Consider the following 25001-nt stretch of genomic DNA (forward strand, 5'->3'; position numbering starts at 1 on the left):
ACACCTTGTCTTGTTTGTTGTTTCTGTCCTCGTTTGCTGCCCAGCCGTCAGAGAGCGCTGCCCAGCCGTCAGAGAGCGCTGCCCAGCCACCAGAGAGCGCTGCCCAGCCTCCGACTGCCCCCCCCCACCTGTCATGTCGACATCCAGGCCTGCCCAGCCGGTGATAGCCGGCCTCCCAGTCGGCCATCCAGCCGGCACCATGTCCAGTCCAGCCGGCCTTCCAGCCGGCGTCTCGTACTGTCCAGCCAGCCTTCTAGCCGGCACCACGTATTGTCCAGCCGGCCTTCTAGACGGCACCAAGTACTGTCTAGCCGGCCATCCAGCCAGCGCTATGTACTGTCCAGCCGACCATCCAGCCGGCGCCATGTGTTGTCCAGCTGTCCATCCAGCCAGCGCCATGTGTCGTCCAGCCAGCCTTCCAGCCGGCATCACGTACTGTCCAGCCGGCCTTCCAGCCGGCGTCACGTACTGTCCAGCCGGCCTTCCAGCCGGCGTCTCGTACTGTCCAGCCAGCCTTCTAGCCGGCACCACGTACTGTCTAGCCGGCCATCCAGCCAGCGCTATGTACTGTCCAGCCGGCCATCCAGCCAGCGCCATGTGTTGTCCAGCCGGCATTCTAGCCGGCACCATGTACTGTCCAGCCGGCCATCCAGCCGGCACCATGTACTGTCCAGCCGGCCATCTAGCCGGCGCCATGTACTGTCCAGCCGGCCATCCAGCCGGCACCATGTACTGTCCAGCCGACCATCTAGCCGGCACCATGTACTGTCCAGCCGGCCATCCAGCCGGCGCTATGTACTGTCCAGCCGGCCATCCAGCCGGCGCCATGTGTTGTCCAGCCGGCATTCCAGCCGGCGCCATGTTAGTGTTTGGATTTTTTTCATGTATGATGTTTTTGTCATGTCTTGTATTGTTATGGTTTTTGTCATAGTCTGTCCTGTCTTGTTTGTGCCTTTTGGAGCATCAGGATATCGCTCTTTAAGGCGGGGGTTCTGTCGTGATCACGGCAGGATCCCTTGTTATGTGTGGAGAGAGTCATTTTGACCCTGTCGGCCATTTTGAACATGTGACCTGCGACAACATATAAAAATGTTTTAGGAGCGGTTTCCCGCACAGGGCTTAAGCCTAGTCCCAGAATGTTAGAGGTGTCTTGATCGACAACAATTTACACTGACATATCTTAAAATATATCAGTGTGATTGTTGTCTTAAGATGCACACCAGTGAGCTTTTTTTGTAAAGTATGATTTTAAAAACGATTTAATATCCTAATTTAACAAAGGCCTAGTCCTGGTTTAAAATAATCCCTGTCCGGAAAACCGCCCCTTAATGTTTTGTTTATTAATCTTGTGGTTTTACTGTTTGATAGATCTATTCAACTTTTATTAATTCACATACAGAAGGTTCAATTGAACCATGTATCTTGTTAGTTCTTTAACAAAACAAATGTTATTGATTTTTTTATGTTTTTGACTTGAACCTTTTAAATCTATCCATTTAGTCTGTAAAATTAGGACTAGAAAAAAGATATAATCCATCTTGATTGGTAACTTTAAGATACTGATGGTTTGATATTATGTGGATATACTATAATCATAATGGATTGCTAGGTAAAGGTAAGATGCTTCAGCACTGATCTCTCTTTTCCATGCACAGTACATGCAGCTCTTTTTTATCTTCCACACGATTGCCACCACCAGAATCAAGGACAGGATACAGACAGACAGAACAGGAATTGGAAAGGAAGAGATCAATTAGTTTTTTGGACGTTCTCAAACTAGAAAAATACTCAACAAGCCATGCCAGAGTCATATCTCCAGAACACAAGGCTGCTTATGTTTAATAGATTAGAGGTAGCTCCACATCCACGGTGTGCTAAAGATCAGGAGAACTCTACTGTATGTGATAAGTGTGTCGCCTGTCAGGTCACCTGCTCTATGTCACTGTGATAAGGTACTATGCATGAAGAAAAACCTCACTGCAGAATTGCACTGCCGACCTTTCTTTTGACATCAAACAGCTGCACTTTAATGCAGTCCTAGCAAAACATTGTAACTACAATTACAATGTTATTATTGTGTCATTACATGATAATGATTCATAATGATGATCACCTGATTATCATCTCATTAAGTCAAAGCAATCTGAAAAACAAAGAGAAACAGCTGTGTTAAAGAAGTACTTCATGTTTAATTTTTAATTGTTAGCTGGATATTTTTCAAGGGGCCTAAGGAAACCAAGATCCTTAAACCATTCATTCTGCACCCAATCATGATGTCTGCCATGTGCAAAATGCATTTACGTACAGTATGTGTACACAAACCAACACTAGACCCAACAGCCTGTTGATCCCAGACACACCTGCACTGTCACTGGCCACGTGAAGTCGTTGACATACACATGGAAAATTATGTTGGGGTTGCTGTGGAAATCAAATTTCTCTTTGGAGATACTATCCTTGAACTCATTTATGTTGCTGAGGGAGATAATAGGGGTCTCCTCACCAGCTTCAGTCCCAGCTGCCCGGAGAGAATGAAACAAGAGAAAGAGTGTGTAGAACACATGAACATTATGTTTAAAGGAAGTTCTCCCAAAAAGGGTCCCCATTGACTTTCCATAGTAGGAATAAAAAGTACTATGGTCAAGTCAATGAGGATTTTTACTGCTCACATTACCCTCAACCGTCAGGACAATGCGAGCCGGCCTCCACTGGCGGTTCAAGACTATATTCACCCCTTCCCCTACACCATGCCAAGCTCCTGGTCAGCGGCTCCGCCGTCAACATTTAATGTGAGGCTGCCTCCGTTAGCGCCACAGGCCCCGGCTTCCCTTCCCTCCCCCAAGGCTACGGCCTATCCTACCTCCCGCAAGCCTCCGCCCTGGATGCCGCCGCTAACGTGAGGCTGCCTCCGTTAGCCGCTCCAGCGGCCACCATTTCCTCCCTCCTCTCTCTGCCACAGGCCCACCCCAGTTTTTCATTGGCTTCAGCAGCTTCCATGCCGGTGACCATCAACGCCCCGGTTCTGGAACCACCCCCTGTCTCCACCAACATCAGGACGCAGATCTTGGCAGGTGCGGACATAGATTTATTTCACCTTTTATCACCCCCGTCAGCAGATCATCAGATTTCTTACGGCGATTTTTCATTGACCTTCAAGAACTCGTCCCATAGTCACTCTTGCACTTTGTCTTTCCCAGAATTCACCGTGGCATTTTCCTGTTTCACAGATGTTGTTTGCACGGTGTTCCCTCACAGGAGGCGTGAGCTTGGCGACTATCTCACCATAGTCGCGGAGCTCGCGCTTTCCTACGGGGGCACATTTTTATACTTACCACAAGCTTTTTTCACCAAATGCGCAATAAGGGTGGCTCAGTGGAACCAGTGCCCCTACTGGGGGGCACTGGACACTGAGCTTCACAAGAGGGTGTTTTTGGGCTGTCAAAATATATCTTGCGTGGTGTGCCGCTCAGTGGCACACAGCACCACAGCCTGTCCCCTTGTCACTCCCGCCATTCCCTCTTGCAAGACCTCGCCTTCCCCCGTCTCCACCACTCACGTTCCGCGCCTGCCAAATCGCCAAGTCCACTCAGCCCAGCCTGATGCCATCAACACCCCAGCACACAAAGTTTGCAGAAGCTTCAACGCAGACTGGTGCAGAAGGCCATGCTGCCGGTACCTACATGTCTGCATCTATTGCGGCAGCACCAACGCCCGCATAGTGTGCCCATTCAGCAAATCTGTCAATAAAAAATCTCACAAGTATTTCTCGACTCCTGTCAATTTTTTACATCTAGCTTCTGAATGATCTCTCCACCGTGATCATGCCTTTACAGAATACCTTTTGACCGGTTTTTCGACAGGCTTCAATCCCGGCATCGAGAGCCCACTTTCCCACAGCCTCATCTGCCCCAATCTCCAGTCTGCGCTCGCCGAGCCCGAAACCGTCGATCTTCTCATCAAAAAAGAGATCGACGATAAATTTCTGACCGGCCCCTTTTCCGCCCCACCATTTTCCACGTCAGCCCCATCGCCGTCGCCACGCCTTACTTTACAGCATGGAGGAATTTCAAAGCATTTCACCGTGTATACAACCTCCCCTTCGCGGAGTTCTCTCTCCTCTCCATCACTTCATTAATCTCTTTCCTCAACACCACCAAAAATCTCCAAGCCAGTTCAATTAAAGGATACCTGAGCGGCATCCAGAGAGCACAACCCACCCACCCAGACGCCAGACAACCCACCATAGAAGTTCTGACAAAATGCATTACCACCCTCCACCCCTCCATCATACCATGCACACTCGATGCCATGTTCATCCTGGCTTTCTTTGGATTTCTCAGAGGCTCGGAAATCACCACCACATCCAACTTCGATCCCTCAGTTCACCCTACCATTTCGGATCTATCAGTGCTCGATTCGGAAACCATCTCATTTTTTATCAAGTGAAGAAAGACTGATCAGGCCAGGAGAGGCCATTTCATCTATATCATCAATCTCCAATCCCCAATCCAGCCTTATCAAACCCTCGTAGCCTACCTCCGCTTCAGACGATCACAAGTTAAATCTCCATCCGAACCCCTCTTCGCAGATGATTTAAATCACCCCGCTACACGTTTCTGGTTCCAAAAACATCTAAAATCCATTTTGCTCCATACCGGAATCCCAGCAGATCACTTCTCCAGTCATTCTTTCCGTGGCGTGGCAACCACGGCTGCCCAAAAGGGCCTATCACAGCCCCAGATCCAAGCACTCGGCGATGGTCATCTAAGGCTTTCAAAAGTTACATCCGGCCAGACCGCGCCCTCATCAGAGAAGCACCCTCGAATCATTTAGCATCAACCATCTACCAAACTTTTCCATCAAGCCACCAGCAGTAATGCCGCACCGTTCAACCCCACAGGAGCCCGGCTCTCATCTCGTACACAGCTAACCGGACCCCACCTCTCCAGACGCCAGTTTCACCGAAGTGACCGTCCCCACAAGGGCCCGTGCTTCCAACCCATGCTCTGCCACAGCAGACACTACTTCTACAGAAGCCAGTATCACCGCAGCGACTGCCCCCGCAGGGGCCCGTGCTTCCAACTCATGCTCTGCCGCAGCAGACACCAATTCTACATAAGCCAGTATCACCGCAGCGACCGCCCCCGCAGGGGCCCATGCTTCCAACTTGTGCTCTGCCGCAGCAGACACCAATTCTACAGAAGCCAGTATCACTGCAGCGACCGCCCCCGCAGGGGCCCATGCTTCCAACTTGTGCTCTGCCACAGCAGACACCAATTCTACAGAAGCCAGTATCGCCGCAGGGGCCCGTGCTTCCAAACCGTGCACTGCCGCAGCAGACACCAATTCTATAGATGCCAGTATCGCCGTAAAAGAGAATGTTCGAAAAAATAATAGATGTTACCTTTGGCAAGGTCCATCTGGTACAATTATTTTATTTTATAAAAGGGATTTTTAGGTCATTTGACTCATCTCATACTATAACTAACACCTCTAAGCAACAGTTATGATTAGAGGATAAAGAAAAGAGGATGCTTACGGCATGTTTCCAATCATCATTTGTCATTTTAAATATTGCAATAAATATTGTACTGTGGACTTTATACCGAGGTATTATCGTACTGTGAGATTTTGCTATTGTTAAACTACTTTTTAAACATAAATATATAGCTTGCTCTGCCTCGGAGGTCCTCCAGGATGCGCGTCCACGACTTCTGTATTACGCAATCATGTTGGAAAGGTTGACGGCTTGTATGACATGTGGGTGAGTGAATTATCATGAATTTTAAATTTAAAGTGAACTAATCCTTTCAAGACAGTAAACAACTTATTAGGTTTTATAACAAAGCCATTGTTCACACAAGACGTCTTTGAATCTCAAAGATGAATCACTTGTAATTTGGATGTCAAAGGGGAATCGGTTATTGCTCTTGGTAAGCCATTACCAGGAAGGGCGATGCATTCTTGATTTCTGGCTTCCCACTGGCAGTTCTGAACCGTGGCACAACTTTTACAGCTGGTCCTCTTACTGCATACGGAAGAGGGGTTGTCCTTTGGACATGCGTCATACTCCAATATCGCCCCCTGCAGGGCAGAAGACAGATTAGACATGTCAAAGCCAAGCACCAAAATAGATCCTCTCAAAGATACAGATGTTCTTCCATACACGGCTCTCTCTATTAAACAGTCGTGATATATTTACCCTTGAACCAGTGCAGTTACTATGGATGGACACACAGAGCGCACTGCACCACTGACAGCTGTTTGTGTTCGCTGTACAACTGTAGCAGTCTGAATATTGTTCACACTTTTCACCATCTGCATCTTTAAAACACACATACGTAGATATAAGTAAATGCATCTGACAGATCTTTCATATTAACAAGTCTAAAACTCACTAAATTCAGAAAGGATAATGGAGACGTCCTTACTGTCCCCTTCACTTACACACTCTTGGAGTGCAGTTGCTCCTCAAGCTCTCCGTGTCAAAGGCCTCTTCCTCCCAGGACAGACAGATGGAGGTATCAGAGTTCCACGTGCACTTCACGCCGGGCACGGCCGTCACACAGTCCAGCTGCTCAGAGAACACAGCACAGCTCACAGGTGTGAACTTCAGCACATCACTGAGCATCAGACTGTTGAAGCCTCCATACACGTACATCACCCTGAAACAAACACACAGACGGGAAGAGAGAGAGAGATTAACCTCACTGAGGGAATGAGAAGTGGGAAAAGAGTTCAAGGTTAAAGGCACAATTTGAAACTTTTGCCACTAGATGTTGTAAAACAATACCAGTAGCTTGATGCTGTGAAAGGAGCATGGAATGATGAGAGTTGATGTCTTTACCTCCACTGCCGATGGAAATTAATTTAATGGGACTCACAAATATGTTCACTGATACACCCGTACCCGTCATCATAAACAGCTGAGTGGCCGAAACGATTGACATCATGGTGAAGATCTGGATTGGGCAGCACAGTCTATTCATCACACGCTTGAAAACACAGAGAGAAAGACACACATTGAATATTAAATTTGTAACGGCTGTCAAAGAATAATGTTGCTTTTAGAACAGTTTAAAAGTTGATGTCTGGAAAAAACAAACCTCAGTCAAAGATGCAACAAGTAGGATTTGCATGATGGAAGAAGACTGTGCCAGTAAAGCAACTGCCATTGAAATGAATAGCAATACTAATTTCTGCAGATATTGTAAACTTCTTGCTCTCCTCCAAGATAGCGTTCATCACAATACACCATAACACCTTCAAGAGGTTACTATGAGTTTGTGTAAGGGTTTTGTGTGTTTTTGTCATGTCTTTTATTTTGAAGTTGTTTTTGAAGTTCTGTTTCTTGGTCATTGTAGTCTCTTGTGTTTCCCTACCCTGATTGTTCCTTGTTTGTAATTAATCTTGTTTGTATAAGTAGCCCTCATGTTACCATTGTCCTTTGTCTAGCTTTGTTGTTTTTCATGTAACCGCTGTTTGTAAGCTTATGGTTTGTTTAGTTCATGTTTTTGATGGAGAACCATGAGGAGAAATGACTGTGTAACAAATCACTCTGCCCTCTGCTGGCAAACCTTCAGACCAGTAAACTCAGCGTCTGCCGTGGGCCAATTTAACTAAGTTAAGCTCGTGAAAACTGAGCAATTACCCTCAGGGCAGAGACAGACCTCTACTTAATAACAAATTACCACACGAGCAGCTCACCCTTACACGAAAAGAGGCACAGAAATTGTATATACACAGAGGTATAAGTGAACTCGATCACATCAGATGTGTGTGAAACTTCCTGTGTATTATCTGAAGAGACACTACAAACTCCTGAAAGATGCTCTAACTGTCCACCCACTCATGATATTCTCACTCTGTAGTGTGTGCACTGCTGTGTTGTAGTGTTTCTAGTGTATGAACTCTGTTACACCAGAATTTCCCTCATTATCTAAATGCAAAGCAAGACAACAGCATCACACAGACATGTCTCCCATCCCCGGAGACTACAAAACTAAAATGTGTCAGTCATAAAATAATGACTTCAAATCACGCATCTTTCTGCAATAGCCCCCCTGCTGAGTGGATTTCAGTCTCTAATGACTTGCTGCTACATGCACTGAAATCTAATTACGCTTTCGGTGTGACAGTCACTTCTGCTGTTTAATATATCACGTTTGCAACGGTTTTTCTGAATTGGAGAAAACTTACTTACTCCTGTAAAGCTGCTTTGGAACAATGCACATTGTGAAAAGCGCTATATAAATAAAATTGAATTGAATTGAATTAAGGTAATAATAATAATACACTTTATTTATAGCGCACTTTATATTTACAGAAACTAACGTAACCCTGGTTCTCTGATAACAAGAAGTGTGAGCTAGCGTTGAGATCGTATAACGAACGTGTCGAGGCAGCCCTCGCATTCTGAATTGTTTGAATAACCTTCGGAGGTAATCCAGACGCATTCAGATTCAGCCTCTCACGGGCCAGGCCCAGAGAGCCAGTCTCTGAGGGGAGGAGTGGAGTATCTCCCCCCGTGCTTGAGAGAGGCCAATAACGGTGCGATTAAAATCATTACGTGACTCCATTCCCGAACCCTCCGCAGTGTTGGCTCAATAAGGCTAAGCGGAGGGAACGCGTAAAGTAACACATTTGGCCACTCGTGGGCTAGAGCATCCACACCCAACGGTGCATCGCCGCCCACCAGAGAGAAGAACAGGGGATATTGCGCGTTTTCTGTCCTGATCAATACATAATGATTCCTGAGAAAATGCACAAAATGTCTTAGAGCTAGAAACACCGTCAGAAGCTCTAGAAAATTGATGTGCTTCTCTCTCAGAGCAGGAGACCAAACTCCTCTCACTGTTCTGCCTTTGAACATCGCCCCCCAGCCTGTGAGAGATGCGTCCGTCATCACTACTTTTCTCGACATGACCATACCCAGATGACATCCTATGAAAAGATGGGGCTCTCCAGTAATGAAGAGAGCGCTCATGCATTCTAGTGAGACGCGCACTCTACGGCTGGGATGGCTCCCGGGGCGAATGCCCTGTGACGCTGTTCAGTTTTGAAATTCTCTCATTCGCAACAACCCTTGGGGAAGCACTGCTACTGTTGATCCCATTAAACTTAGCATACGGAGACACATTTTGAGAGACACCGCTTTCCCTCATTGAAAGAGGGAAAGACACTTGTGAAAAGTTTTGATGCACTCCTCTGATGGAAACGCAAGAAACATCACATGCGTAGGAAAAATATCTATGTGAAAATATGCGATCCACTGAGGTGAACCTGTAGTGACAGCATTTTGAATTTGTATTTTCTGAGGTGCTTGTTGAGGACCCACAAATCTAGTATGGGGCGGAGACCTCCACTTTTGGGGATCACAAAATTACAGGAATAAAAGACGACTCTCTTCTGTTGGAATCACTTGTATCACTCCTTTTGTCATTAAGAAAGATATGTCCTCCTCTAAAACTCGAGCTGAATCTCCCTGGGCCACTGACATTACCACTCCATTGCACACAGGGGGCTTTACAGTGAATTGAAGTCTGTAACCTCAGTCTATAGTGATTAAAACCTAAGGATGAACAGCGCATGCGCGCCAGTTCTCCATCTGAGCAACGGGCGGGCCTTTCCTGACTTCGCTCACTAGCGGTGTTGGAGAACCCTCTAGTGGCGAAGGAGGGAGATGCAGCCCCACTGCAGGGGCGATCTTTATTTGTGATTCTCTTTCGTGATTTTTTTTCTTTTGTCACACTCTGCGCCCTTGGCCTGGATGTACCAGATTAAACATTATTTTTGATGTGCTGCTTGTGAAATGTTGTCTTTCCACCCTCAGAACAAACCTCGTAGGTGAAGACAACTCTCTGGGCGACATATGGAGAACTTTTATCATATTCTCGCAAACACTGAATTCTGAACTGTCCACATGAACACATTTCACACTTATGTTCCTTCTCCTTTTCCCACCGGGAGGGAGAGAGGAATCGTTTAGAATGGATGGGACAGTGCTGTCCACAAACCCTTCCTGGTGCCAAACTGATGTCTCAGGTCGACGTGGCCGCATTAGATTGTTAAGTCTTTCCAAACCGAGCTTAGGCACCGGGGGTGAGTTCCCTGGCTGCTGAGGTGGTGGGGCAGGACGGGAAGGCTGATAGTCCGCATGTCCCCCTCTCCCCGAGGGTCTGAAGTTTGGACAGCTCGATTGGTAAGTCCGAGCCATCAGCTTTCTAGGAAGGCAGGCCTCGAATGCCTCTCCCTCTATTTTCCACAGATCACATTGCTGGCAAATCGCGGCCACGGTCGCGCCGAACATCACCTTTGGATCAATGGGGGCATCCAAAAACTCCAACTTCTCCTTGTCAGAGAGTCCAGACAAACTTAGCCAGAGAAATCTCTCCCCTGCGACTGCCAAGCCCATGCTTCGTTCGCAACTTTGAACGGCTCCGCGGGACATGCGCAGGTTTAAATTGGCGATCACACATATCTCCTCCCAGAGCACCGGGTTTGGAGATCCGGAGTCCAGCTGACGACCCATCTCCTCGAGTAACTCTGCTTGGTATGCCTTGAGGAGGGACGTCGTGTTCAGAGTGTGGACGGCTAAGGCTGAAGATTTGCATATCTTTTGAAAAATAGAGGCTGTAAAGCGCTCTGTTTTCTCTGGCAGCGAGGTAACCGCTGAAGAGAAAGCTGCCTTGCGGCTCGGGTGAAAGTAGTTCGCCACCGATGTTTCCACCGGGGGAGAATCCGCCATTCCTAAATCCTCCATACCCTGAACGTCCAGCCTCGAGAAGCCCTTGACAGGAACTCGATGGGAAAAAGGTCTGTGCCAGAACCTCTTCATTTCAACCACACAAGCTGGGAAGGCTAGAATAAACTGCCTCGCTGGTGGGAGATGTGACGGAAGTCTTTTCCCGTTGTATAAATCCCTTTCAGCCCCCTTTCCAGCCGGCTGGGTTGGCCACTCAATGGACAATCTCGCCGCAGCCCTCGTACATACTTCGATAAGATCTGGGTCTAATTGAACAGGGTAGGGTGAGCTCTCATCCTGTGTGCTCTGCGGACAGGACTGAATCGGGGGAAGAATGGCGTCTTCATCATCGTCGTCCTAATCTTTGAGGACTTCATCGTCTTCCTCTCCCGCCAGTGTATCGAACAGCAGGGGAAGGACGGGTGAAACACTCTCCATCATGTCCCCCCATGAGCTAGTAGTCTGCGGACATTCCATCTGCTCTTCTCTGGGTTGAGCAGAGGCATGGGTCCTATTTCCCTGCGACCGCCACTTGCAGTCTCCTTTCTCAGGTTTTAGTCGAGAACCCAGCGCAGTGCGGACAGCCCTCGGGGTTGGATATGGCTGCCTGAGCATGGTTAGTGCCCAAACAGGAGATGCAAAGTTGTGAGAATCCAGGTGCAGGGTTGTGTAGGATGTTTATCCCAGGAGCTCTCCGGCTCTTTCGCCGAAGCCATGATGAATCTTGCACTCTCTTCGTACGATAAGCCTACACAACGTGATAACTCGACGGAGCTGTGCCAAGTAGCAAGTTTTCTCGTATTTCGGTGCGTGGTGAGCGCTCCAAAAACTTGAGAAAACGTCGGAAACTTAGAGCAGAAAACTCGCCTTAACGCGTCAGTCATCTTCTTCTAAGGAGAGAAGTCCCTCAACAAACGAAGAATTATATTGCATTCGGGACATTACCTTGCGGCTCCGTCTGTGAAAGGTTGAGCAGTAAATCGAGAAATCTGCTTAGGACAGCTTCCGAAAATCTTCCACGGGGAACAGAGCGAGAATGACGTAACGGCAGGCAGCGCCGGCTTATATGCAGGGAGGCAGGACTCCCTCATCGCTGCTGCGATTGGTCTGCCATGACTGGCAGACGTGGTGTCATTGGTGCTTCCGCAATCGGTCACGCCAGAGGTGTTCCCATAGTGAGATACCGAACGAGTGTTAGAAAGAGAACAATTTGTTACAATACACATTCATCTCAGTAGGAGTTGCTTGGTTGGTGCATGACCTTCCCCAGCAGTACTCAACCTGCTTGCTGCCATCTCTGCTCATGAGCACACATTGATTCTAAAACCTAATACAACAACTAGCTACACAAAATATGTATGAATATATGCTGCTTGGATATTTAGGTGAAAGGGATGTTGGGTATTTACCCAGGTTATATGCTATGAAGTCAGATGTGAAGCACTTGGCTCCATGGCTTATTGACGTGTCGTTGTGTGTGTTTCCACCAGCATGTTTTCTGCAGAGATCACTGCTGTGTGGAGGTACCGGAAAAACCCGCAGTCCTTCTGAATCGACCTAAACATACATCAGTGACATCATCAGCACGAGAGACATGAAATGATGCAGATATTCAACGCACCACATTCTTTTGTCCACGTCATATCGGTACAGGCCACTGGCCAGCCCATATTTATTAGCACTGAAAGATTTGTAGCCTCCGTCCTCTATTCAAGTGCACTTTTAATTTATTTTACATTTAACACACTTAGCAAGATATCACACATTTTTCTTCAATATCTGGCAGGCCTAAAGTTAAATATCCCTTATGGTTTTTTAATATCAATTTTCATCCCCTGCAGTCCTGCCCCTAAACTCACAACCTACCTTGCCATCCTGGATTGCACTGGCAGCGTTTGGTGCTGTTTTGACACTGTCCTCGCAGCGGGTAGCCACAGTTTGACGGGCAGTAGGGCACATCACACGCCTCCCCCTTCCATCCGTCCTCACACACACACTGAACCGTCTCGCTGGAGTTCCCCACACGACACTCACCACGATCAGAGCAGTTATTGGGACATGTGTTCAACCTGCACAGGACACATCTATACTGTGTATTCATCAAACACCCACTTTATCTCTTCAGTTAATATTTTAATTTCACCCTTTAATATTTGCTTCCACAATAAAAGCACTACTGTACAGTGGAGGGAGGAGTTGGCTAGACGTGAGAACGCTAGAACGCTACGGGGGGGATTGTTCCGGGTTCGGCCTAATGCCGGATCCGGAGGCCTCCTCTCGGACAGCACGCCAAATATGTATTTGTTTTCACATCTAATTAAATGTGAGTGCGAACTCGTGAAAACAATAAACATCGTATGCATTTATGTAAACAAAGTTCGTGTTTTTGTCATAGCGTTTTCTTGTCGTATTACACGAAAATTGCACATTATGTATTATAATAATGTTCCTGTTCTGTTTTAACAAGTATTCTGGTTACATCTTTGTGTCGTGGAGCCACAACTTCTGATTCTGAATTGACGGTACAGTATTTGGTTCATTTACTCTTGTATTCTAACTGTAGCTCAACAGCGAACCCCTGTGGAGGTTTGTGATATTTAACCATTAAACGTGTTTTGCAAGATTATGATAAACGTTACAACTGTTGATACATTTAAATGGGTAGTTTGTTAACATTTAATTTTAGGTTATGTTTCTTAGGAAAACATGTATGCATACATTTTTAATCACTTTTGCCTTCACTATTAAATGGATAGTTCACCCAAAAATAAAAATTCTGTCACCAATTCAGCTTCGAGTTGTTCCAAATCTGTATAAATGTCTTAGCGTTGATGAACACAGAGACATATATTTGGAAGACTACTTGTAACCAAACAGTTCTTGGACCCCATTGACTACAATACAATAATTTGTTCTGTTGAACACAAAAGAAGATATTTTAAAGAATGTAGGACAGCAAACAGTTCTGGGGCACTTTTGACTACCATTGTCATTTTTCCTACTATGGTAGTACTAGTCAATGGGGTCCAAGAACTGTTTGGTTACAAGCATTCGTCCAAAAATCTTTCTGTGTTCAACCAAAGAGTATGAATAATTCATGACAGTATTTTCATTTTTGGCTGAACTACCCCTTTAAAGACCTGCAGTGACGTATTTAAAGTAAACTATTTCATGTAGTAGCCCAAATAATGAGGCCATAAATAGACAACTGTTCAAAACTCCATTACCTAGAAAGACATTAAAGCCAAAATGGTACACTTCCATTCGTTTTGTTTGAGTTAAGAAGTACATTTATAGTGACACACTGAATAGTTTTTGCTGGTGAGTATTCAGACTCAGTATTCAGAAGTGAACAATACTTAAATTTTCCAAGAAAAATCAGTTTCCCTTTCCCATAATATTTTAACATTCACTACAATTTACAAGATTAAAATATCTAAAACCAATTTTTCAAATACAAAATCCACAAATAAAAAACACAAAACACCCTTACAAACATCATAGAATGTTTATTAAATTCTGACTTGTAAGAAGTCTCAATATTTCAACGCACTCCACTGGATGAAGTGCATTCATATACCTTATTTATAACTCAACCAATCCAATGGATTGATTTAAGCAGTGAACATAAATAAAAACAAATAAACATATTTACATAGACGGCTGGAGACATGGCTGGGCTGAAGGAACATGAAACTGGCATTTCAGCACTCACAGGGAAAACAAAAAAGACAGCAGCCAATGAACGTGTCGGAAACTGAATTGTGTCAGAACTAAACTAACTAAACACTACATTCACCGTAATGACACAAGCTGGACATGATCAAAAACAGCAGTCACTAAAATGAACCTAAACACAAGGATGCCATTTGTGACAGAACTGATGTTCATTAGACAGAAAAAAAAATGTGTTGGAAGGGCTTTGCTACAGGTTAGAGGGTTCACAAAGAGTCCCCAATGTGGATTACAGGTCACAGCATCCTCAAATTGGTTGATATCGTGTTTAAGGGTCAGAGGTCATAATCTCATGTCCGTTCTGCAGCATAATGGCCTGTCCAGAAAACACACCAGTATTCACATACATACAGAAGCTGCTCCTGAAGGTGCTCTTCAAACACGTCTATAGATCAGACAGAGTTTAGCACAGATGAGACCTTACCGATCACATCACCATAAAGATCAGTTAAGATTTAACCGTAGATTATCCATTCTCTCTCACCTTTGATCATTCTTAGGAAAAAAAGTCCATAGAAATCGAAAAAAGTCGTGTAAAAAGCAGTTAATATACATAAAATGTCATCATGTACAAAAGAAAATGACATCGGTCCTTCTAATCAAAATTGATAAGAAAAAACATTACCTGATATGTTACAATTAAGGGTGCTATGTTGAATATTTGGTCGAAGGGATTGCTCTGGCTGTATCCTTTCAAATCATGTGACTAGTCAAAGCTTTTCTTCTTCAGACTGTGAAAATTCATTTCAAAACAATCAGAGATACTGTAAACTACATTTGGGTGCTAATGAGGGAAATATTTTACAGAACGTTTTCTTGGTTTCAATTCGCTCTTCAATTCTCAACCTGACAGCGCAGAAGCTTCATACTGACCGTATTCAAAAACATGTCATTCGTGTCTCCAGCTTAAAGGCAGTTTGAACATTTCTGTCTCATTTCTCATCAATTACAGCACACCTTCACCACCAACTGTTTACCCGTAAACAGCGAGTGGCTCTAATGCCTCGTAACTTGTGCGTTCAGTCTTAAAGGAGCACCTTTAAAGCTTACAAAGTCTCTCTTGCTTGATTCGTATTTAAACCTATATACATTAGAGGAGGAAAATAACTTGTACACTTTCTGTTCAGACGGGAACGCCCGCATTGCACGACTTCCTGTTTAAGACATGCAGAGTAAACGGCATCCAAAGGCAGATCATCAACTCTCCTCTTACAGCAACGGTTAATGTGCAAGAATGATTCTTCTGGTAACAGAGCTGGGAATCATGGGATTGGTCAACAATGACTTCAAAGAAGTGCAAAAATTGAAGTAAGCTGGAAAACAGCCTCGATAGGCCAGTTGAGAATGAGACGCAGTGTAGCAGTTTTAGAAGTTAGTGGAATGATCCGTTAGTCTGGTGAGCTTCAGCTATGGAAATAACAGTTAGTAAAAAGATGTCTGAATGATGTGTGTGCTGAGAGGTGGTGACAGGTTGAGTTTGTCGTCCCGCAGGTGAGGCACAGTACGTGTCTTTAAGTGGGAGTTCTAGTTTGAGTTTGATGAGGATATCTGTCGTGTAGGTCGCCCTGCAGATGACGCGCTGTATGTTCGAGTACGTTGTCGGATTCTGCAAGGCACCTCCAGCTCCTGGAACAGAGGGGCCTCTGTGATTTCTGAGGCTTCGGGACGCTCTGCGGGTATTCGGGAGAGCATACAGCGTATCATCTGAGCCTGCGATGCAAACAAATACAATGCTATCAGTGTGTACAATGATACACAATAATACAATACTAAGTCAATAAAAGTTGAAAGATATTAAAAAGGAAGGACAAAGATTAGGCTGGAAACTGAGTGTCAACGTGAAAACCAAATTCATCCTATTTACTTTCTAAATGCATGTTCCTGAGTTGGTAAATACTGTTTTACTGAAAATACACGTTATCACGTTACATAAGTACAATTGGTTGTAAAAAGCATGGCCTTTTACCGTAAGTTTGCATTGTCATTCTAACATTGCACCTGAAGGGGGCACTAAAGTGTTTCTCTTTTTTTAGATTTCCCACTTGTACATACCCCCACTACATCCTTCATTGAAAGTACAGGCATACAAACACAAACAAACTTACTTCGTGGACATTAGCCCTACAGAAAGCAACAGGAAACTGTAGAGCTCTGACTTCTGTGAGTGTCTGAGAGAGAAAAACATTGAGATGTTATTCAATCTGTACAACATAAAAATATGCAGTACACGGCTGAATATGAATATGTTTGCATAGACATGAGTGTTTGTTTGCGTGCGTGATCTTACCCTGACTCTCTCCATCTGTGTGCGGAATGGATAGAGCAGCTCGAAGAGAATCAAGCCGAGCGAATAAATGTCCACCTTGTGAGAGTAAGAATTCCCAGACAGCTGCAGAGACAGAAAGAAAGAGGACGGAGATGTTAGGAAAGGAAGTTTCTACATTTCCTCGCCCATAAAAACACTCATCGACATCATTGAGGTTTTTGCAATGTGGTTGCTAGCATGTAGTTAGCATCACATTGGTTGCTAGGGTGTTGTGATTGGTTGCTAGGGGGATGCCATGTGTTTGCTAAGGAGTTTTGATTGGATTTAAGCAAGTTAGTTGCTACCGTTTGTGCAGCGAATGAATAAATCTGACCTGCTCAGGGCTCATGTAGAGCTTAGTGCCCACTTGGCCGGTGTGCCGGGCGTAGACTGGCATCGGTGTGAGGGTGCTCAAATCCTCATCATCTTCCTCCTGATCCATGTAAGTGACCAGCCCGAAGTCTCCCACCTTCACCACGTCATCCATGGTGAAGAAGATATTAGACGGCTGAGCGAGAAACACAAAGTAAAAACATGGTTTAAAAAACTCCTCTCACTGCAATCATTTCACGTTGGGTGTCTGTTGCATGTTCTACCTTGAGATCCCTGTGCATAAGTCCCTTGCTATGCAAGAAATCCACAGCCTCTGCAATCTGCAGGAAGATATCCAGACACTGCATGTGCTCCCTCTGCTCGGGCAGACACCTCTGTGCCATCCAGTCTTTCAGGTTCTCCTTCCTGCACAGCTGCATCTGGATGTACAGGTAGACTTTAGGTGTGAGCGGTGGTCGTACGGCAGAGCAGGGGGTGCTGGGAGCCAGGTTCAGAGAGGTGGGCCGTGGAGGCGAGGAAGAGGGTGGCCCTGTAGATGAACACTGGGGTTTGGAGCCAGATCGTGAGGGGCACGCAGGTGGCACAGGTGTACTTCCGCTGAGGTCGCTGTCATTGTCCTGGTGTTCACAGCCTGAGTCTTCAAAGACGATATCGAAGGAGGATGAAGTGCAGTCGCCGTGAGCGACCGTACGGGGAGGGCAGAGCTCGAAGGAGTGGGGGGAATTGGAGACCTCCAGGACAGCATCTGGATCGGCCTGGCTGTCTCGTTCTGACATCATACTGTCCGGCAGCAGACCGTCCACGCACACCTGATCCCCTGCGCACACGCTCGTATCCCCGCCAGCCGCACACATGCACGAGGAGTCCACCGGAGAGGGAGTGGCCACAGGAACTTTGACTGAGAATGCTTCCATGTGTTCGGGAGAGCTCAGCAGCCAGTCAGCAGTACTGAATTAAAACATAAATAAATATTTAAGAACTTGTAAGCCTTCTCAACCCAGTCCCCACGTTTACATGCAAGATCATTGTTCGCACCTGGCATCTTTAAGCCAGCGTTTATCCATGTCCTCCTGCCAGCCCTGAGGCGGACTCTCCTGCCAAGCGTTAAAGTAACGGATGATGCCTGGGTGTTCCAGCTTAGCGAGCGCCTTCACTTCTCTCATGACCTTCTCACGAGCCAACTCCCTACAATCGCAAACACAGACATACAGATACTCATGTACGAGCCCGGTGGGATTTGGCAAACGTGGCATCACTGGCATCACACCACACGATCTGGATGGAGACGTAATATTGTGATTGGACGGTTACCTGTTGGGAAGGCGGATCCTCTTGATGGCATAGTTGCAGTCGTCCACTTTGTTGCGTGCCTCAAACACAACACCAAATCCACCACGACCCAAACACTGAACGGGCTCGAAGTCTGTCAGGTATCTGATAAACACAAACAAACAAACCACAGTTGTGAGGATTCCTTTGATCTGTGTGATCTTAATGAATCTGAAAATTGTCCCGCTACTTGCAAGAGTGTGCAGATAAGCAGACGGAGTTGAATTAGATCCACTCGAAGATACATATAAATAAACTATTATCATTTTCATTTGATAACAAAAACTTAAAAGCATTTGAGTCACAATAGCTATGCATGTAACTTTTGAGTATTGAAATGTCACAAAGCAATGAATGTGATCACGATGCCATCTGTGCATTCCACATTCAGCAACTGCAAGTGTTTAATGTACCACAACTGCAAATCTATTTAAAGAAATGGGGCTGGACTTTCCAACTTAACACGACTACACTTTAAAACTTCCCGAAATCATTATTTGATGCTCAATTACCTTGAGACGTATTCACTAGGACGCGTCTCGGTGATGACAACTTCTTCAGGCTCTTTTCCGTCCAATTCAAACTTGCTGTCAGTCTGACACTGTGTCTCAGACTCCTTCCGCTGCTGCACAGAAGAAGTACAGTTTTATTTCAACCTCAATGACCTTACAGTAACGTTCATCTGATGTAATAATCAACACAAGATCATTATCAGTGTTTTAGTGTCTCTGACTGCATGTGTTTGTGTACACTTTCAAGACTTTGTTTGTTTGTTTACCCGTACGTATGCTGTGGGTGGATGGAAGAACTTGCGGACGATGTAGGTGGTGGCAGCGATGCAGAAGATGATGGTACCCAGAATCTCTTTCCACCACGGCAGGAGCAGCACAGGGTCTTTTCTTCTCATTTGAGAGTTCTCGCCATCCTTCTTTAGCAAAACACTTATTGCCGTCTCATCACGCCGACTGCGGTAACGTGGACTATATGGAAAGTAGTATCCGTTATCTACGTTGAGAAAAACAGAGGGCGATGAGTTTGCTCTCAGACCACACCGCATGTCAAAGTTTCACGCTTTATGGTTGATTAAACGCAATCCTAGCCACTGGTGTTAAATGATGCAATCACACGATCTGAATGCAAAAGAATGTTTGCCGTTCTTACCATACGGGTACTGCAGTATAGACAGTGCTCCATTGCTGTATTCCTCATGAGAGAATTTATCATTATTCAGACACTTATCAAACTCCTCAGAGCCCACCAGGACTGGAGTACGAGAGGGAGAGTCTAGGAAAAAAATGTTAAAAAAAACATCACACAGGCATGACTACACACTTTTGCGTTAATGGCAAGTAGTGAGTGTGCTTACGGATGAGGGGTTTCCATTTGACGGTAGGCGGTGGTATCATATCCGTGTTGCTCCCGCGTCCGTTAAGAGCTTTGGGTTTTGATGGAAACTTCTCGGAGTTTCTCACAGAAGACTGAAGGTATAACTGACCCTGAAACATCCCTTTTTTGATAGAGGAAGAGAGAGAGAGAGAGAGAGCGAGAGAAAATATATTTTAGAGCACGTTATCCATCCCTCCATCTTTGCCATACATGTTCATGCATGCAAAACAGGAAAGTTAATCTTTTTTAATTTGCAGAGTAATGATCCTATTCCAAAACAATTCTTGACGCAACTCATTTTTTCAGCATCAGCACAAGGGCGAAATTAATCAAATTAAGGTGGCTCGTTGCCAAATTCTGCATAAAAGCCAGCTCACAAATAAAGAAAACAACAATCTATAATCAGAAACAATTCTGTGCAGTCATGTCTAAAAGAACCACATAAAAAGGAACTTGAAGAGATTTAAATTTTTCTTTCAATCTGTCAACCAGTCTGTGCCGTTTTTGCATAAGAATGCATTTTTTATCTTTTATTACAAAATAAAGCACTCTTTGTGGATCAATCCAGATACGTAATTCCATTTTTCCACAGCCCTAATACAATACAAACTTTCAAGAGCATGTTACCCAGGTAAACGCTGGACTCCGTGGCCCCCCGAGCCTCCTCCATGATGTCATCGTCATCCTGAGTCTCAGTATCAGAGTTGGCGGTGTAGGTCGTGTCATCAAAAAGACTGATGGGCGTCACCTTGCCACCCCCCACCAGCCATGCAGAGGCAATGGGTGTGCAAAACTTCACACAAAAGAGAGAGATATAATGAGCTAATCAGTATGCATTTATTAATCCAAAGTTTGAGCTCAACTCAATTAATAACAGATTGTGTTACCTGATGTTCCCAGATCAGTTGTCCTTCTGGTTTGGTGCTGAAGGCCATGACTTTCCAATCTGGCACAGAGACTTTGATGACCAGATCTAAACCTTCTACCTGAGCGTGCGAGTTTGAATGCGTTTTAGCATGATTTTTGGTTTGTGCGTCGCTCTCCTCCTGGATCACGCGTTGTGCTTGATGTCGGACCTCGTGCCATGTCTCCCCGTTAGTCGCCTCCCCCTCCAGGAAGTTGAGGTTGGACTGAATCTCAGGGACGAATTTCAGCTCAAAGTTTCCCACACTGAAGTTCCATCTAACAGACAGAGAAAAAGAAAACACTTGGCATCTTTTCAAGGCTCTGCACTGTTAACTTAAATTCCACTTTCTGAATGTGAAATGCACTTGAATTGCTAAAAAAGCAACAGCTTCTACTCCACCATTGTTCTTAATACGGTGCAGCCATGCTGTAAAATGTTGATAAAACCCAGCATGCACTGCATCTAATCTACCTGTGTTTCAGGTTTTAAGATCAAACACAAGGTCACATGAAGAGCTCAACAGAGCATGTGTGAAGTCAGAGCCTGCAGGTATTTCTTACTTCTCAAAGCCGTTGCGGGGTCTCACTGCTCTGACAGTTTTCTGTGTTCTCTGGAGTAGCAGAACGTCCTCTGGCTCCCCTTCCTCATCCCCCCACCGACTACAGCCCACCGCCGAACAAATATACCTCAACTACAGAGAAAGCGACATAGAGAGAGAGGTTAGAACCAACAACCAACCCTATAATATGATAAAAGAGTCTGAAGATTACCACAAGAAGACATCAATCATTAATTTCTATAAAAAAAATCAAAGATACTGTAGCAGCTGTCTAACTTATAAATAAAGAATTAATTACTAAATAAAAAATCAACAACAATAGTCAATACCATTTGTGCGCTACATTCCAGGTCTCAAGTCGAATATACATATAAGAAATTGTAAAATCATTGTTTTCAATTGTGGCACATCAAAGTTTCTCATTTCTATCCCACAGAAAAAAAGTGTCAACAAGATTGGAGCATCATGACGTTGAAAAGTGAGAGATTTATAATAATTCCTTTAAGGTTTGTTCGCATTACCTTGCCACTATATGCTCCTAGGCCATATGTGGTGAGGGACTTGCCGCCCACCAGCACAGTATCCTCTCCGATGCGGTACGAAGAGTCCAACAGGGACTCGACGCTGAAGGGGACAGCCTCCATACTCTCCCGATCCCTGTTCCACTGGAACAACGCTCCATCCAAAGACGGAATGAACATCTTATTCCCAAAAATCTGTGGAGCAGAAACAAGTACGGGAATATCACGAACAGTGCCTGACGCGAACATCAATGAAACCCAAACACTTACATGATTTTGATGTGACAGTTTTTCACCTCAGAAAAGAAAAAACTCTTTGAAGAGTAAAGTCAGCTGAAGTGACATGTGCTTCGACATGAGGGAGTGCTATGCAGAAATTTCAGCATTGAAAATACTTCGCATTTCAGATCATCCGCAGCAGGGTTGCTACAGTATGATGAGCAGACAATGATGGATAGAGACAAGGGGACAGAATCATTGAGACTTTGACCAATCAGCTTTCAGCGTGCGTTAGGTCTTTATTGGTTTAGGCATTATCACACTGTGTGTCATTAACGTTTGGCAGTCGGTGTACCGTTGACTGAAGAGTTACACAATCCTGCAAGTCCTAACAGAATAAACATGCACAAATGGTCACAAGCTCTCAGAATAAACACACACGCGCTTGATTACAAAGAGAAAACAAGGCCATTACATAAACCGACCCTAATCCAAAAAATCATCTCCGCTCAAACATACACCCCTCAAAATACAGAGGGGGGGTGAGATCACTAACGTCCTGTTGTTCTTAATCTAACCTTGACACCTGGTATGGACCAATAGTGGAACGCTATGAGAAGGAAAGCACCTGGAGAATGAAAACAGCGGCTGTGATTGGCTGTGAAATGAAGAGATTAGGTCTAGTGTCAGTCATGTCTGGGTGGCTGGGGTTGGAAAAGAGCTTGTGTTCAAGCAGTGTTACTGAGGGTAAGAGGTTTATATAGACCCCGTGTGTGTGTGTGTGTGCGTGCGTGCGTGCGTGCGTGCGTGTGTGTGTGTGCTGCATTGATGACTCATCACTGTGCAACATTGAGTTAATCCATCATGTGATCTATTTGTCTGATCTCTGGCTCTCCAGGATCTCCTGCTGCTGGGTGAGACCTCAATCCTCCTCAGCCCAGTTACAACTTAAATCAATGAACAATTACAGCCAATCAATTAAAGGAGACCACATGTTCTTTCATAGCCGATATCCAGTACTTCATTAATGTCATTAGCTGTAACACAGCGCATCTGAAAATCAACACCGTCAGCTACACAAGATGCCTTTTAACGCATTATCCATTAAGAACAGCTACATCAGCAAATGATGAATTAGAGCAGTAGTTCTCAAACTGGGGGCCGTGGCCCCTGGGGGGGCCCTGAGATGGATCCAGGGGGCCACAGATTTTGTGGCATTTTATGAAATATAGAAATTGATCATAGATTTTATGCAATCAAACATCAGAAAAATAACACCACCAGACAAAAGAATTGATGTTTCAGCATTGTATAACAGAATATGTTTTTGTTTAAATAAAAATGTAAAATTTAAGATTATAAGTCTTTATTTGGGGGGCCGCAAAGCGATGCACTCTACACAAAGGGGGCCTTACAACGAAAAAGTTTGAGAACCACTGAATTAGAGGGTCTAATAAATTTAACACAATTTTATAGAACATTAGAATGCAAATATTAATACTTTTATAGTTTATTTTTAACTTCTAGTTACACCCTAATACAAAAATTCTGTTGTCACTTATTATCTCATGTAGGACACAAAAGAAGATATTTTGAGAAATGTCTCACTGGTTTTGTCAATGGGGACCAATGTTGATCGGTTACCAACATTCTTCAAAATATCTTCTTTTGCAAAAAAAGTCATACAGGTTTGAACAAAAACTATCCCTTTAATATTACACACACGTTTGTTTTAATAGTCATGTTAGTTGAAGTAAAGCATGCTTTGGCACATTTTTTATAGTAAAAGTATAAATGTTTTAAATTGGCTTTGAAAACTTTTATCATATACTTGAGGAATTTCATATAATTTGGCCCACAAGCAATCCAAACCAATACACATACACAAACAAATAATTACACAAGGCACCAAAACATATTAATACTTAAGCAATGTTTAATATTGCATGACTGATTTATTATTACATAAAATCTTCAACCATGGAGTCTCCCTTGTTTCTTGAAGAACATAACTTTCCAGGACATGGCATTTTAACAACAACGTTTTATGACTTGCTCGAAAGAAGCCCCAGTTTTTAAAACATCTTAACCGCAACTTGTAAAAGTAAAAGGTGTTTTATGAAGAGTGTCATTCCACCTCGATCTCAAGTCAGTTGGCTCTGTTAATAAAACACGTGTGAAGCCGTGTTAAAAAGCCAACGGCTTCAGACACATGGCGCAAATCTATTTTATCATGTGCTGGATGTCAGGAAAGGGAAAAGGACCTGGCAGGCCGCCCGGTATTGAAGTGCACTCTTTGACCTGGGGATATTTTGCTTGCCAAAGGTGTGTTTGCACTTCAATGGCAAATCTAGTGTTGATGGCTCCTCGAGTATTCCATTGAACATGCCCCAGAGGCTGTTGTTTTGATATATGCTTTGTGACCTGATGGGCATGACTTGTCAAATCAAAGCCCCGATTTCTGTAGTAGTAATAAAAGTCTTGAATTCATTTCTAGCAGTAAATGATGCAAATTCTTCTCTTTACTAAAAATTCTTCCCACCTCTATAGCTCTTAAATCAGATGTCAGGTTGTAATGGTAGGAGATTTTCACAGTAGGATAACCATGGAAAATCACAGATTTAAAGTATACAGTATCAAACAGTCATTAATATTCTAGGTATTCTATTGTAGAATAGTAATACATTTCTGTCATCATTTCTTCAAGTTAAATCAAGCTTTTATTTTGACAGGTTGTAGTGAGAACCTTCTAGTTTCAATGTTTTTTTGTTTCGGAATAAAAGGCTCATGACATTTTCTCTCAGAGTAGCTCTGGATATCCAGTATGTAGTAAACGAAACCCCACTGCTCATTTACTCATGTAGAGACATGCTGAACATGCAGATTATATTAATTAAATTATTTATTTAGCTATCTTTATGCACTTTAATATTCACAGAAACTAGACCAGCTCTCTTTGGATT

The 25001-nt window shown here is 44.4% G+C and overlaps 1 protein-coding gene across 2 annotated transcripts in view; it reads right to left on the reverse strand.

Moving 5' to 3' along the window:
* Window positions 1–14238: 14238 nt before the first annotated feature.
* Window positions 14239–25001, reverse strand: part of eif2ak3 (eukaryotic translation initiation factor 2-alpha kinase 3) — a 29402-nt gene continuing 18639 nt past the window's right edge. The window contains exons 3-17 of one of the 2 annotated variants that reach the window (XM_057341674.1): window positions 21820–22014; window positions 21300–21430; window positions 20720–21014; window positions 20460–20625; window positions 19813–19953; window positions 19608–19730; window positions 19231–19451; window positions 18959–19071; window positions 18429–18551; window positions 18153–18302; window positions 17381–18065; window positions 17119–17292; window positions 16767–16868; window positions 16585–16647; window positions 14239–16189 (exon numbers count right to left, since the gene is read on the reverse strand). In XM_057341674.1, coding sequence (XP_057197657.1) covers window positions 16004–16189; window positions 16585–16647; window positions 16767–16868; window positions 17119–17292; window positions 17381–18065; window positions 18153–18302; window positions 18429–18551; window positions 18959–19071; window positions 19231–19451; window positions 19608–19730; window positions 19813–19953; window positions 20460–20625; window positions 20720–21014; window positions 21300–21430; window positions 21820–22014 — 2868 coding nt within the window. In that variant the 3' untranslated portion in view covers window positions 14239–16003. Of the gene's footprint in view, window positions 16190–16584; window positions 16648–16766; window positions 16869–17118; window positions 17293–17380; window positions 18066–18152; window positions 18303–18428; window positions 18552–18958; window positions 19072–19224; window positions 19452–19607; window positions 19731–19812; window positions 19954–20459; window positions 20626–20719; window positions 21015–21299; window positions 21431–21819; window positions 22015–25001 lie in introns of both variants that reach the window. The other variant, XM_057341673.1, reaches the window with a different exon arrangement.

The sequence above is a fragment of the Triplophysa rosa genome, linkage group LG9 (genome assembly GCF_024868665.1).
Source record: "Triplophysa rosa linkage group LG9, Trosa_1v2, whole genome shotgun sequence".
Classification (NCBI taxonomy): domain Eukaryota; kingdom Metazoa; phylum Chordata; class Actinopteri; order Cypriniformes; family Nemacheilidae; genus Triplophysa; species Triplophysa rosa.